Raw genomic sequence first — 12,162 nt, 5'->3', positions numbered from 1 at the left:
ATGTGGTTTATATATTTTCTGCTTGCATTCTCGGACGTTTTTCTCTTTCGGCCGAAAATTGCTTTTCAGTTTTCAGCCAAAAGTAAGAGATCATTTTCAGATGCTGAAAATGCGGTGCGTCACTACTACATCGCGGGCTTGTTTTCATGTAAGTCCATACATCCGATTTAAATGCTGATGGGGCTTTTACTGATAACTTTTGTGCGATGCCGACATCTTTATTTTACTAACTTAGTCCGTGATGAAGGTGACTCGGATGACTTCACCAGAAAAAAAAATCTCAACACCACCATCTTGTAGATTGTAAAGGAATGTATTTCATTCTACCATATAGTATACTAAAAGATCGATACTTGGCGTCCGTGTATCAATACAGTATTGCCAAGGTAAATATTGTGATACTATACTGTATCAAATATTTCCCCCCACCCCAATTATTTTATTTTAATTTATTTTTAATTAGCTTTTTTATATTTCTTACACATTTAAGTGTGTATGCATATATGTATGTAATTGCATGCTTGCTTATGAGTTGATAATTAAAGTAAAATGTACATAATTAATGTGCGAGCCAAGCTACTGACTTTGAGATTGATCTGAATTCATCTCAGGTTTTCCTGTATGTATTATAAAGGTATTAATGCCAAAGCTTTTTAACTATTACTATATTCTTAAGGTTTAAATTATAATTATTTAGACAATTAAGACAGACTGGACACCATAACTCAGACGTTCAACAATATTTGAAACCAGTAGGTGCAATAAGTGCTGGCATTGTTTGTGCTGACATGATCTGAACCGTACCAAACAGACTAACGAGGCATGGCCTTTTCTAGACTTTTCTAGATATCTTTCGCTATACACTATAATGCAGCCAATGCTTCTTCACATAACAAGAGATCAAAAGGAGGTCTTCCATTTTGGGTTCTCCCAAATGTGATTTATGTCTTAGAATGCCTGTAGTCCTGAAACATCCTATCCCCTTTGGACTCAAAAGACTTTTCGCTGGCTGATTCAAAGAAATTTTCTTTATTAATGGTAACTATGTTCTGTGCCTGATCATAAATTATATAAAATCACTTTAGAGTACATTAATTAACTTTTGAATGAGAATAAATGACTCGCATAACCAAAGCCAAAATGTATTAAATTAAACACTTCCCTTTCTTTTTTCAGTTAGTCTTCAGTTATTATGCTGTCAGCTTAGCTTACTAGCTTAGCATAGTGGTACCTGGTAAAAAAAAAAAAAAAAAAAAAAAAAAAAACATTTTGTTATTTATTTTTTTATTTTTTATTTTTTTGATTAGCTACAAGAAGATCAAGCTCTATATTTGAAAAGACTTTAAGCAAGGGTGGATAGAATCTCGTACGTCACGGTAATGCAGTTCCTCACAGATGTTTCCAGCATATGACCTCAGTTGACGTGTGTGTTTGCTTTCCACTCTGTGTGTACTCTTAATTCAGACACATTACAGTAATCCAGTCTCAAGCACAAAACCACTCATCGTATTTATTACGAGCCGTGGCAGACTTGCACTATTCACCCATCATGGTAGTGGTGCAAAAATAGCTCTGGTGGCTGGGCGAAAGGTGTTTGAGTGGAAATGTGTGTGGGTAGGCGGAATGGAGAAGCATGTGTTTATGAAGGTTGGAAATAATGGCAGGAGAGGATAATTGGACGGCTTTTACCCTGAATGTTATCCACTCCGAGGCGCTCCAGTGGGTGCATAACTACTGCCACTCAGGAATGCTCCGAGTCCTTGAAGACAAGAGTTACGGCAGTGATTGTTTTGGATGCAGCAGTTTGTGCTGAGAACGCCATCAATCCAGTTCACCTCACCTCATACTGTACCTCTGGCCTACAGGTGGACTTTGTGAATGAGGATCTCTCCATCCATGGTGAACAATGCACAGAAGACCTCAAATATTTATGGACATTTCACATACGTATAGCCGAATCATTCACTTCAGATTCCAGTTACACAGGAATATGTCATAGGATTCATAGATGCATGCACACATGACGTATTCCTCACTCACCCTTGCTCTTTCTCTTTATTTTATCCCCTAAGAATTTATTTATTTATTTTCTTCTCTGCTTGCTTGACAGAATCCTGCCCCTGCATCCGTTTTCCCCTCTCTGTCTTTCCTCTCTCCAGGGTGTTGTTCTCCTGCTGGAATATGGCTGCATCAGCGATTCCCATTTTTATCATTTGAATGAGATTAGTGTAAGACCAGTCTGCTTTAGTTTGATGTTAGCTGTTAATGTGTTTTTTTTTTTTTTTTTTTTTTTCTTTTTTTTTTTTTAAATAAACAGGTGGATTTGGTCACATTTGTCATTCCACCCTAGCACTTTGTTACATCCAGTTTTGCTCCATCTAACAGTTTGAAACGGAAAATGTGTCTCTAATTTTTGTTCCCTACTTTTTTTTTTTTTTTTTTTTTTTTTTAATTTAACAAAAATTTCAAAGGGTTTATATAAAAAAAAAAATGTCTTATATTGTGTTTGTGGAAATCCAAACTCTGTTGAGCACATTTTGGTCAGTTTTTTTTTTTTTTTTTTTTTTTAGGAATTATTACTTTTGTTCAGTAAAGTGGTATTAAAAGTGATCAAATACATTATAATGTTGTGAATGGTTTTCACTATATATATATATATATATATATATATAGTATTTTTTTTTAAACTAAATGGTCAAAGAATCCTGAATAAATGTCAGTTTAAAAAAAAAAAAAAAAAAAAAAAAAAAACACTAAATAACACAAACATTTCACATATTGAGAACAAAAAATAGGTAATTCTGATTTTCAACCAAAGCAAAAAATGTAAATATTGAAAATATATTAAAACAGAAATTTTATTTAAATAAACTGTATTAACATTTCACAATGTTATTTTTTACTGTTTGTTCTATCAGCCTTGTCCATATGCTGTAGAGAAAATTAGAGTCTAGGTGAGAATTATATATATTTTTGTCATGATCTTTTGGACTACATGCAGTTCACATTGGTATGCTTGCCTTTTGTATCCTTAAAAGAGGTTGTGCAGATACAGTAACCGCTTCCATGATTATTGGTGTTATACTGTAAGTCCATATCTGAAGTTTATAGTCCCACTCATGATAATGTGCTCATTTTAATGTTAACCCCTGTTATAGTTTAGTGCTGAGAGATGTGGTGCCGGACACCATACACTGGTAGCTCTCTGATGTGTGGTGACAGTGGTTGGACAGCAAGGTTCATTATTCACGGCCTGACATTCCATTTAATCACATTTTATTATGAAGCAGTGCAGGACTCAGTAAATCAGCCTGTGCTTGGAGCTCCTGAAGGCTGGAGGAGGGTGGGTGGGGTGTTTACAGATGGCTTTAATCAGGAGAATTTCTACAGTGACACCCGCTTCATAACACACACACGCACATTTTGAGCACACACTCATGCTGGTACTCCCGTTAAACGACATGAATGCAAATATTCACACACTTCTATTATCAGCAGAGTGCATGCAAATACAGACTGCACACACACACACACACACACAAACACACACAAACAGAAAAACATTGAAGCACATACAGAGACTTCAAAGTCCAATCTTTCTTTCCTCTCTCTTCAGTGAACTCTGTAAACCACCACCTGTTCTCCTTCTCCAGTTTTGCAATTTTATCTTCCCTCTTCCTTCTCCAGTATCCTTATAATCTCTTCCCAATGGAGCACCTGGGATAATTGGAGAGGGAACTGCTCCTTTTTCTAATGGAGAATCTGGACTGGATGTTGTAGTACTCATCCATGTGGAAATGATTCCTAATGGAGGCCACCTCTGGCCTCAGCACTCTCCACCGCTTCCTGCCCAGACCAGTCTTATTTGGGCAATCTTTAGTTCATGTGTTGCGGTCTCAAGCTAGTGCATCTTTCTCACCTTCTTGGCCTGGAGGTGAACTTCACTGATGATCTTCTGTTTGGTTTGAAAATAGGAAAAGTCTTTGTGTATTTTATGTTTTGACAGTGTCAAGAGTCTTTTCAGAGGCAAACCAAGAAGCACAAAATTGCATTCTATTATAATGGAATAGTTAACCCCAACATTGAACAAGTGCTGCATAATCATTCTTAGAAAAGTATACGCTACTTTGTGTTTCATGTTCAAAATAACTTATGAACTTGGTTTTGGAATTCCCTGAGAAAGTGCAAAAAATGTCTATTACATTTTTAAAGCTTTATATACACTACTGTTAAGTGGTAAGATTTGTAAAATGTTGTTTAAAATCTCTCATGCACAGCACAGCTGTATTATTTGATGAAAAATGCAGTAAAACGGTAATATTGTAAAATTATTTTCTATTTTAGTATATTTTATGTATTTGTAGAAACGTGTTTATTAAAAAAAAAAAGTAAGGATTCTTTGATGGATGCTGTTTTACTTGACTTTATATTCATAAAAAGTAAACTATAAAAAGCAAACTATAAAAAAAAAAAAAAAAAAAATGTTGCAATAAAAGTAAAAAACAAAAAAAATTGAATATATGAAGAGTTTGGTCAATACTAATTATATTATATCATAATCAGTACTTATATACAGGCACTGGACTAAAAATACATCCAACTATCATCGCTCCCAAAATGAATTCAACGGGTCATCTTGTTAATGCTATAAATTAATTACAGCAATAAAAGAAAATTTAATTGTGAACAAGATGATGAACTACATCACATTTGACCATAGAAATTCCACAATGATATTTCCCTTACATTCAGCTTCCAAAAGTGCATTCATCTTTGCCATGCTACATTTATTTAGTTGACTAGTGCTATGTGCTTTATCAACAAAAACATAAATGATATGAATAAAAACCCTAATACTGACAAGTTACGCAATATCACGTTCATAATCAGATGTGATTCTTCTCATGGACGCGATATAGCGTAGCTCAGTTATTTACTGTTCTGTATTAAATGTGGCTCCATCTAAAAGCACGTTATGGAGATTTACTGATAATATTAATCACAGAACTGTCTTTACTGACGAGATGCGTATTACACTCACATGCAATTTATCATGCAGCGTTTGATTGTTGATCACAAAGTACAAAGTAGAGGAGTAAAACTAATGCGGAGTGTATTCGAAGTGCCGCCATTACTGTCTAGAATGTGTGGAATGGTGCTCTGTGATTGGTTGTTACTGTTTATAGTGCGTGGAATGGTGCGCTGTGATTTGTTGAGTGTATATAATCGCATTCTGTAAAAATGGGAGACGGGTGCTTGTCGTGGTTTGGAAAAAAAGGGAGAAAACATGACCTAATAACTCTGCAAATATCACATTTTGCATAAAATTACTCTTAAAATAAACTAAAATGATTTGGGCTGCAGCCGGTGACCAGTCAGTATGTTCAGGCTGATGGAGATTACATGACAGCTCTGGGATCTGACTGAAATGGCAAACTGACGTGAGCCCTGGAACATGAACGCTCAGAGCGATGCCTGTAGCTAAACCTGCATCACACAGTTTAACATCCTGCTCTGCTGACACCCTGGAGGACTATATGGGTCATAGTGGTGCTGTGGGGAAATGCAAGCACATTTGTGCAGTTATCGAGCATACCTGGCACCTGAAGGCTCAGATTTGCTCTAATCCACCCAATAAAAATAAAAACAGCCTCCAGGATGCATTCGTACAGTACACTACAGATTACTCCACACTGTTGCTGTTATTAGTACATTGCCTTAATGAAGGTTATGAACATATGCTTATAAATGCATGCATGCGTTTCAGAGTATTATGATGTATAGTTCAATTACATATTTTGTTTGCATGCTTTAGTTTTTCCAAGATAAAGGGGGAAAATATATATATATATATAAAAAAAAAATATATATATATATATATATATATATATGTGTGTGTGTGTGTGTGTGTGTGTGTGTGTGTGTGTGTGTGTGTGTGTGTGTGTGTGTGTATATATATATATATATATATATATATATATATATATATATATATATATATTGTTTATAGTTTTTCGTAAGAACAAAAAAAAAAAAAACTGAACTAAAAACATTGACTTTGATGCACATTATTATTTCTTATTAGAGAAAAGTATCTAAATGTGTAAAACATACATTTATGTATCTGATTATCTCCAGAATTATATCATAAGGCCTAAATACTTAGAAGGTGAAGTATTCAAATCACTGAATGTGTGAAGTGTATTTTTGATTCCATTAATAGATAGCACCATGCCACTGACCTGCATACAGCTGAAAGCAGAGTTGATAGCTTCCATCTGTAACTTCTGACCTGTGAAATAAGCTCTTTGAGCTGCTCTATTGATTGTGATATTGATATGTCTGTAAAGTGTTTATTAGCTACCATTCTTATAATTGCTGCATAAGCCATGTTGTCTCTGGTGGCCCATGCTGCACAGAATTCCCTCACTCATCACCTGTGCTGTCCTAGTTAGCTTTTGCACCACAGTAAACAGCTTTTAAAGGTTTTTATTTTCTGTTAAAGCTGGAAATTGAGATTTAGCAGTCTGTTTGGCACTCCGTTTGTGGCTGCCAAGCTCCAGTTTTCAGTTTGTATAACAATGCACCGGGTTAACATGAGCTTTGTCCTGTTTCTGTATTTTAGGTTGACGGGGTTTCAACTTCCTGCCCCAATAGTCAGCACAGGACCCAGACTCACACTATGGCTGCTGTCAGACTACGCCGTAAGTGGCCAGGGCTTCAAAGCCGTGTATGAAGGTAAAAATTATTTATTAATTTGTATTTTCTTACTTTCTGTTTTTTTTTTTTTTTTTTTTGTCTCAAGTCAGTTCACTAATGTGAACATGTTCAATCTCTCATCTTTCGGACAAACCCTGTAATTATGTAAAGTGGACTTTGCGCTAGCATGTGTGGTATAAACGATATATATATATAGACTGAGCGTCCATGCACAGATTTCCTCTTGGTTTCATGCTGGCTTCTCGACAATATTTCTTTTGATGTGAATGGAAGGAGAATGAATCTACGCTAATTAGATGAATGAACTAATTGAGACTGTAGACTGATGGCAGGTAGATCAAGCCCTCTGGGTTTATCCAGTTCTGCACAATACTAATGGAAAATAATCAGTCAATGTTCAGTGATTCAGATGGCGATCGCGAATGAGGCCTATATGGACAAGCATTATGTTTTATATTTTCAGATCATGTGTTTATTTGCTTGTATTTATTTTGTCTGATGCTGCTTATGGTTGGTGGTCAGCCCAGTTTGTTCAATGTGTTTTTTATGCGAAATGTGATAAAACAGTTCCAGTTTATAAATGGATGTCTAGAGTAGGGCTGCATATTTTGAGGGGGAAACTTTTCTTTACTCATAAATATTGGGATTTTAAAATATGTTTCTCTAGGTTTGCTGTGCTGTGTTAGTAAGGCTGTACAATTATATTGTGCATGATTGTTACTATTGAGTATATACAGTATAGTTGGCAGAGACAATAAGAACAATATTACTTTATTTGTTATGTTCATTATTATTATTATTATTATTATTATTATTATTATTATTATTATTATTATTAGAGAGGCACTCCAAGACAGTGAAAAAAACTGAATTATGAGTTGCTTGTCTTTAAAAAATACACAGTGATGTGCTTTACTCTGAAACACATATATACACATATATTATGTATATTTATTAAACTAAATTACAGCCTTTGCGATTTGATAATCACACTAAGCCATATCACATTTTCAGTTTCATTTTGATCAGGCAACCCTAGAGAAAAGTCTATATTGACAGAGTCAGTGTATATTCTTTGTATTACCGCAGATGGAGTAAAGATGCGTGGCTTCGTAAAAGAGTTCTTGAATCGCTTATAGTATGATATGCTCACAGACAAATTATTGATTTGCGAGACTCTGTCTTTTAAGGAGTTGGAATGCAGTCACAGGTTTGGTGTGACTGATTGTAAAATTTGGCGAGCAACAGGAAAAAACGTCACGCTACTGCGTGATGTTGTAACACACCAATATAACAATCTGCTAGAGCAGGTGAAGAGGACAGGAGTGTCCAGATCCCTGAGAGATGACCTACACCTGTACAGACAAGCCTTATCTCATCCATACGCTTCAGACTAATTCAGTCTGTCACCATAATTACTATGTGCTACTTCTTGTCACATGACCTTCTGCAGGTCTGTTGAAACACTGTACAGGAGCAGAATTAAAGAGTGTTGTACTGTATGTAGTAAATGTCCTGGCTTTCAGTAAAGAAAGCAGAATAATGAGAAGCCTAGAACTCTTATCAGTAGCCCTCAGCTGAATAGTGATTTCCTTTGTGACTGTCCTTCACAGGAGTGTAAAGCCATGCTCATCAGGAAGATTTGTAACTGTGTTACTCTAGTTAACTCTTTTTTTAATAAGTACTGATGAATAAATAAATTAAACTGATTAAATATTGATCTTTATAATTTATTTTATTAGGGCATTTTTGTAGCTCAAATCAGTGGCGTAGCCACGGGTGTGCCAGGGTGTGCCGGTGCCACCCACAGTGGCACATCTAAAAATAGATGCTGAATTATTTTTTATAGTCTCAATAAAAAAATGTTTACTAAACTTGGGCTATTGTTGTTTACTTAGAAAATATATATTTTTTTTAAATCAACCCTTTCACGCATAAGTTACAAATATTTTAACTGACCCCTTGTTTTCATGGCGATGCGTCATGATTGTCGCGTGACACACCACAGCCACAATAACTAACAGATGTATTGCTATTCGTTTCATTTGGTTTTTCAAATTTTTCAAAGCGCGTCTGTCTCTGACTCAGCGCCAGCCAACGCGCAAAAGCAGTTTGAATCTGGCAGTTCTGTGACGCCACTGAACATTCTAAATCATACTCTCTTGAAAAGTACAGTATTCCGTTTTTTTGCTACTCCTCCTTCAAAATTGGTACAAAATTGTCCAACATTTGCTCAAATGATCTTCGGTCCGATCCACATAAAAGTACTGTCCCTCGATTTGTGATGTTTTGTTCTTCAGGCTCATAGACAGTAAAAGAAATGCACACAGCGACCCCAATGGAACTCAATTGAGACAAGTGAAGCCCATTTTTAGCGTTTTTTAGCACTTCCGTTTCTGACGCGCAGACTCAAATGAAGCTTGACGACGTCAGCAACCTGTCTGACAGATGTAAATCTTCTAAGTGGCTGTGCGTGCAAACTGCCATCGTTAATCTTGCAGAGACGGCGAGCTTGAGCGGGGAGTTCTTTGTCCTGAGTGAGCAGGAGTATGTATTCTGATTAATTATTGTGTATAGTATTATAAAATATAACGCCAGTATGCCATATCAAGTTAATTGCCTGCGAGCTTCTCCTCCTGTCTGTACGGTAATGCGACAGAGAGTCGAGCTGTTATGACGCAATCGTTAGCCTATTTTTTACAAAAACTGTTTCTACGGGGCTATAATGTAACATAGAAGGTAATGGAGCCCTTTATATATTGTCGTGTATCTTTAGAAATAAATAATGGACAAACGGAGTCTTTAAACGCCTCAGATGTAAAGTTATTCGCTGTCAAAGTGACAGTGAAAGTGAGTCAATGGGAATGCTAACGCAAGTGAAGTTCTGCTAAAAGATGGCAGCCCCCACCCGACTTCAACTTCCGGTCGAGTTCCTTGCCGCCTGTTCAGGCTCCGCACTGCTCTTTGTGCTTAAATGCTTCCTGCTTTGCTGTACTTGATGTGCTGGCTGTGGTTGCTGTGCGCCATACTTGATCTGCTTGCTGTGCCTTGCAGGGCTTGGCCCCGTATTGCTGCTTGCACCTATATTATTTTATATAGTTTTATGGTTATGTGGGGAATGGTTATGTTTAGGGTAAATCATTTTGCACACTAATCTGACAATAAATGTGGCACACCCAGATATGCATATGCACACCCAGAGTCTCTTTTCTGACTACACTACTGGCTCAAATACACCTTAAGTCAATTTGTCTAAATGAGCTCAGTATGTCTATGTTTTAGTGTATACTAGGGTCTAAGTGTGAGATTCTCCTCAACCAAAAAAAATTAAATAAAAATAAAATAATCCTAAAAAATAAATAATAATATTTTTTTAGCCGTGCTCTCAACTCTTTTTGAGGCAGTGGAGTTGAAGGTGAAGGATAATGGTTATAAATGCTCCGCGTCTTCATTTTGCATCTGAATTCTTCCTCTTTATCCTCTCTCTCTCTCTCTCAAAAAAAAAAAAAAGGTTCCCTGGTGTGATGGTGAAACAATATGGGCATTATGTGCAGTGCTATCAATTAACGCTCTCAATCAAGCCCTAAGTGCAGCTGCCACTCTCCGTTAAGGGAGCCACCCGTTGCACAAGTCGTGCGTTTTCTTCTGTTAGCTCTAGCGAGAACTCATATTGAACTAAAGCAAGAGCAATCTAGCTCTATAATGAAAGTCTGTATGACAGAGAGAGAGAGACGATCTCAATCACAGCTGTCTGAACACATGACACCAAATTAAAAAAGAGGAGTAAAAAACCTGAATGAGCCACTTGTGTTTTTTTTAGTATGTTTCATATGGGCTAGAAATGTTTAAATGTACATGTTGTTATTGTTAATGGACATTATATATTAGGTAGTGTTGTTTTTGGGGGCTGTTTTAATTTTAGTTTTAGTCTTGTCTTTGTGTGACACTGTCATTTTAGTTTTTATTAGTTTTAGTCATGTCCATACTCTTTTTAGTCTAGTCAGGTTGCAATCAACTAAAAGCCTTAGCATTTTAGTCTTATTTTAGTCAGAATTAGTCTAGTTTTAGTCGACGAAAACTGATGACATTTAGTCTATAGCAAATTTGTATTTTAGTCTCTTTTTATTAATGCAATTCTATTTAACGCATTCAATATAGTATAAGCACATAGAAGTTTAGACAAAACCAAATTTTTATTTTAGCCAAACCCATTTCAAACAAGGAGATTTTAATATCTTATCATTACCTTATAGACTCTAGAATACATCCATTACAGACACAGAGGACGCTCTGATTTGAATTTATGAAATTTATTTTACCAACCAAACATGTTTGATGTACACACATTAGCCTCTTTCTCCGTGTCAGACTTAACTTTGTTTGTTGTCGTCTTCTCAATAATGCCACGAGTGGGGCTTGAGGAAGTGACATCGCCTGCGTCTGCGCAGTGTGACCTGATGCACCCCCTGAAGTGAGACACATTTTAGCATAGATTTTATTTTGTAAACCACATTTAGTTGCATTTTTATTCGTCATTATTATTTCATTATACTTTTAATTATAGTCATCCTCACATAACCAGCATTCACGCTGTGTCTCGTCTTATTTCGTCCCATCTCGTTTTTGTCACGTGATAAAGGTTTGTTGACGACGATATTTAGTTATAATTTTCGTTGATGTTGAAAGCAACACTAATAGTATGGCTGGGCGATATATCAAGTTTGTATGATATATTGGTATAATTTTTATGAATGATATGGTGTGAGGCAATACCGCCGATATAAACAGTAGTTGGATACGAGTGCATCTGGAAAATAGCTGAGTACAGAGAGTGAGCTGCTACAGGGAAAGTGCATAATTCAATTTGTATAACATGAGACTTGCTTATAATAAAGACTTTACAATAACTCATAAGAAATAGTTTAAATAGTTGTTTGGCCTTTCAAAAGAGGAAGATATCCGCTTCATCATGCCTAGAGCTGATCCGTGCTGGTCACTAAGGAAATGCATCAACTTTGCGTTGTGGATCTACTTTCCAGCCCAGGGTCGTCACATGTGTCATTCGTTTCTCACTCAAGCCCGCAGTGTGTGACGCTGTGTGACACATTTTATGGAGGACTGTTTCCTGAACCTGTGCTCAAAGGCTGTTAAAGTGGGGCAGTTCCAGCTTTGCAAGGACAGTCTGGCGCTTTTGACTCACAACATGTAAGTCAAACAATAAAGTAGTTTTGGTCACACTTTATTTTAGGGTCCAATTCTCACTATTAACTAACCATAAACGATGACTTTTGCCTCAATTAACCACTTATTTGCTGCTTATTGATAGTTTATAATGTAGTTGTTAAGTTTAGGGTATTGGGTAGGATTATGGATGTCATGCATTATATGTACTTTATAAGCACTAATAAACAGCCAATATGTTAATAATAGACATGCTAATAA

The 12,162-nt window shown here is 36.1% G+C and overlaps 1 protein-coding gene across 1 annotated transcript in view; it reads left to right on the top strand.

Annotated features, from left to right (window-relative positions):
• Positions 1–12,162, top strand: part of LOC113091748 (CUB and sushi domain-containing protein 2-like) — a 269,603-nt gene that overhangs the window by 30,904 nt on the left and 226,537 nt on the right. Inside the window, exon 3 of the mRNA XM_026257372.1 lies at positions 6,626–6,738. Within this exon, the coding sequence (XP_026113157.1) occupies positions 6,626–6,738 (113 nt within the window). The remainder of the gene's footprint in view (positions 1–6,625; positions 6,739–12,162) is intronic.

This window comes from Carassius auratus, unplaced genomic scaffold, assembly GCF_003368295.1.
Source record: "Carassius auratus strain Wakin unplaced genomic scaffold, ASM336829v1 scaf_tig00214282, whole genome shotgun sequence".
Classification (NCBI taxonomy): domain Eukaryota; kingdom Metazoa; phylum Chordata; class Actinopteri; order Cypriniformes; family Cyprinidae; genus Carassius; species Carassius auratus.
This window is presented reverse-complemented; position numbering and strand designations above follow the sequence as displayed.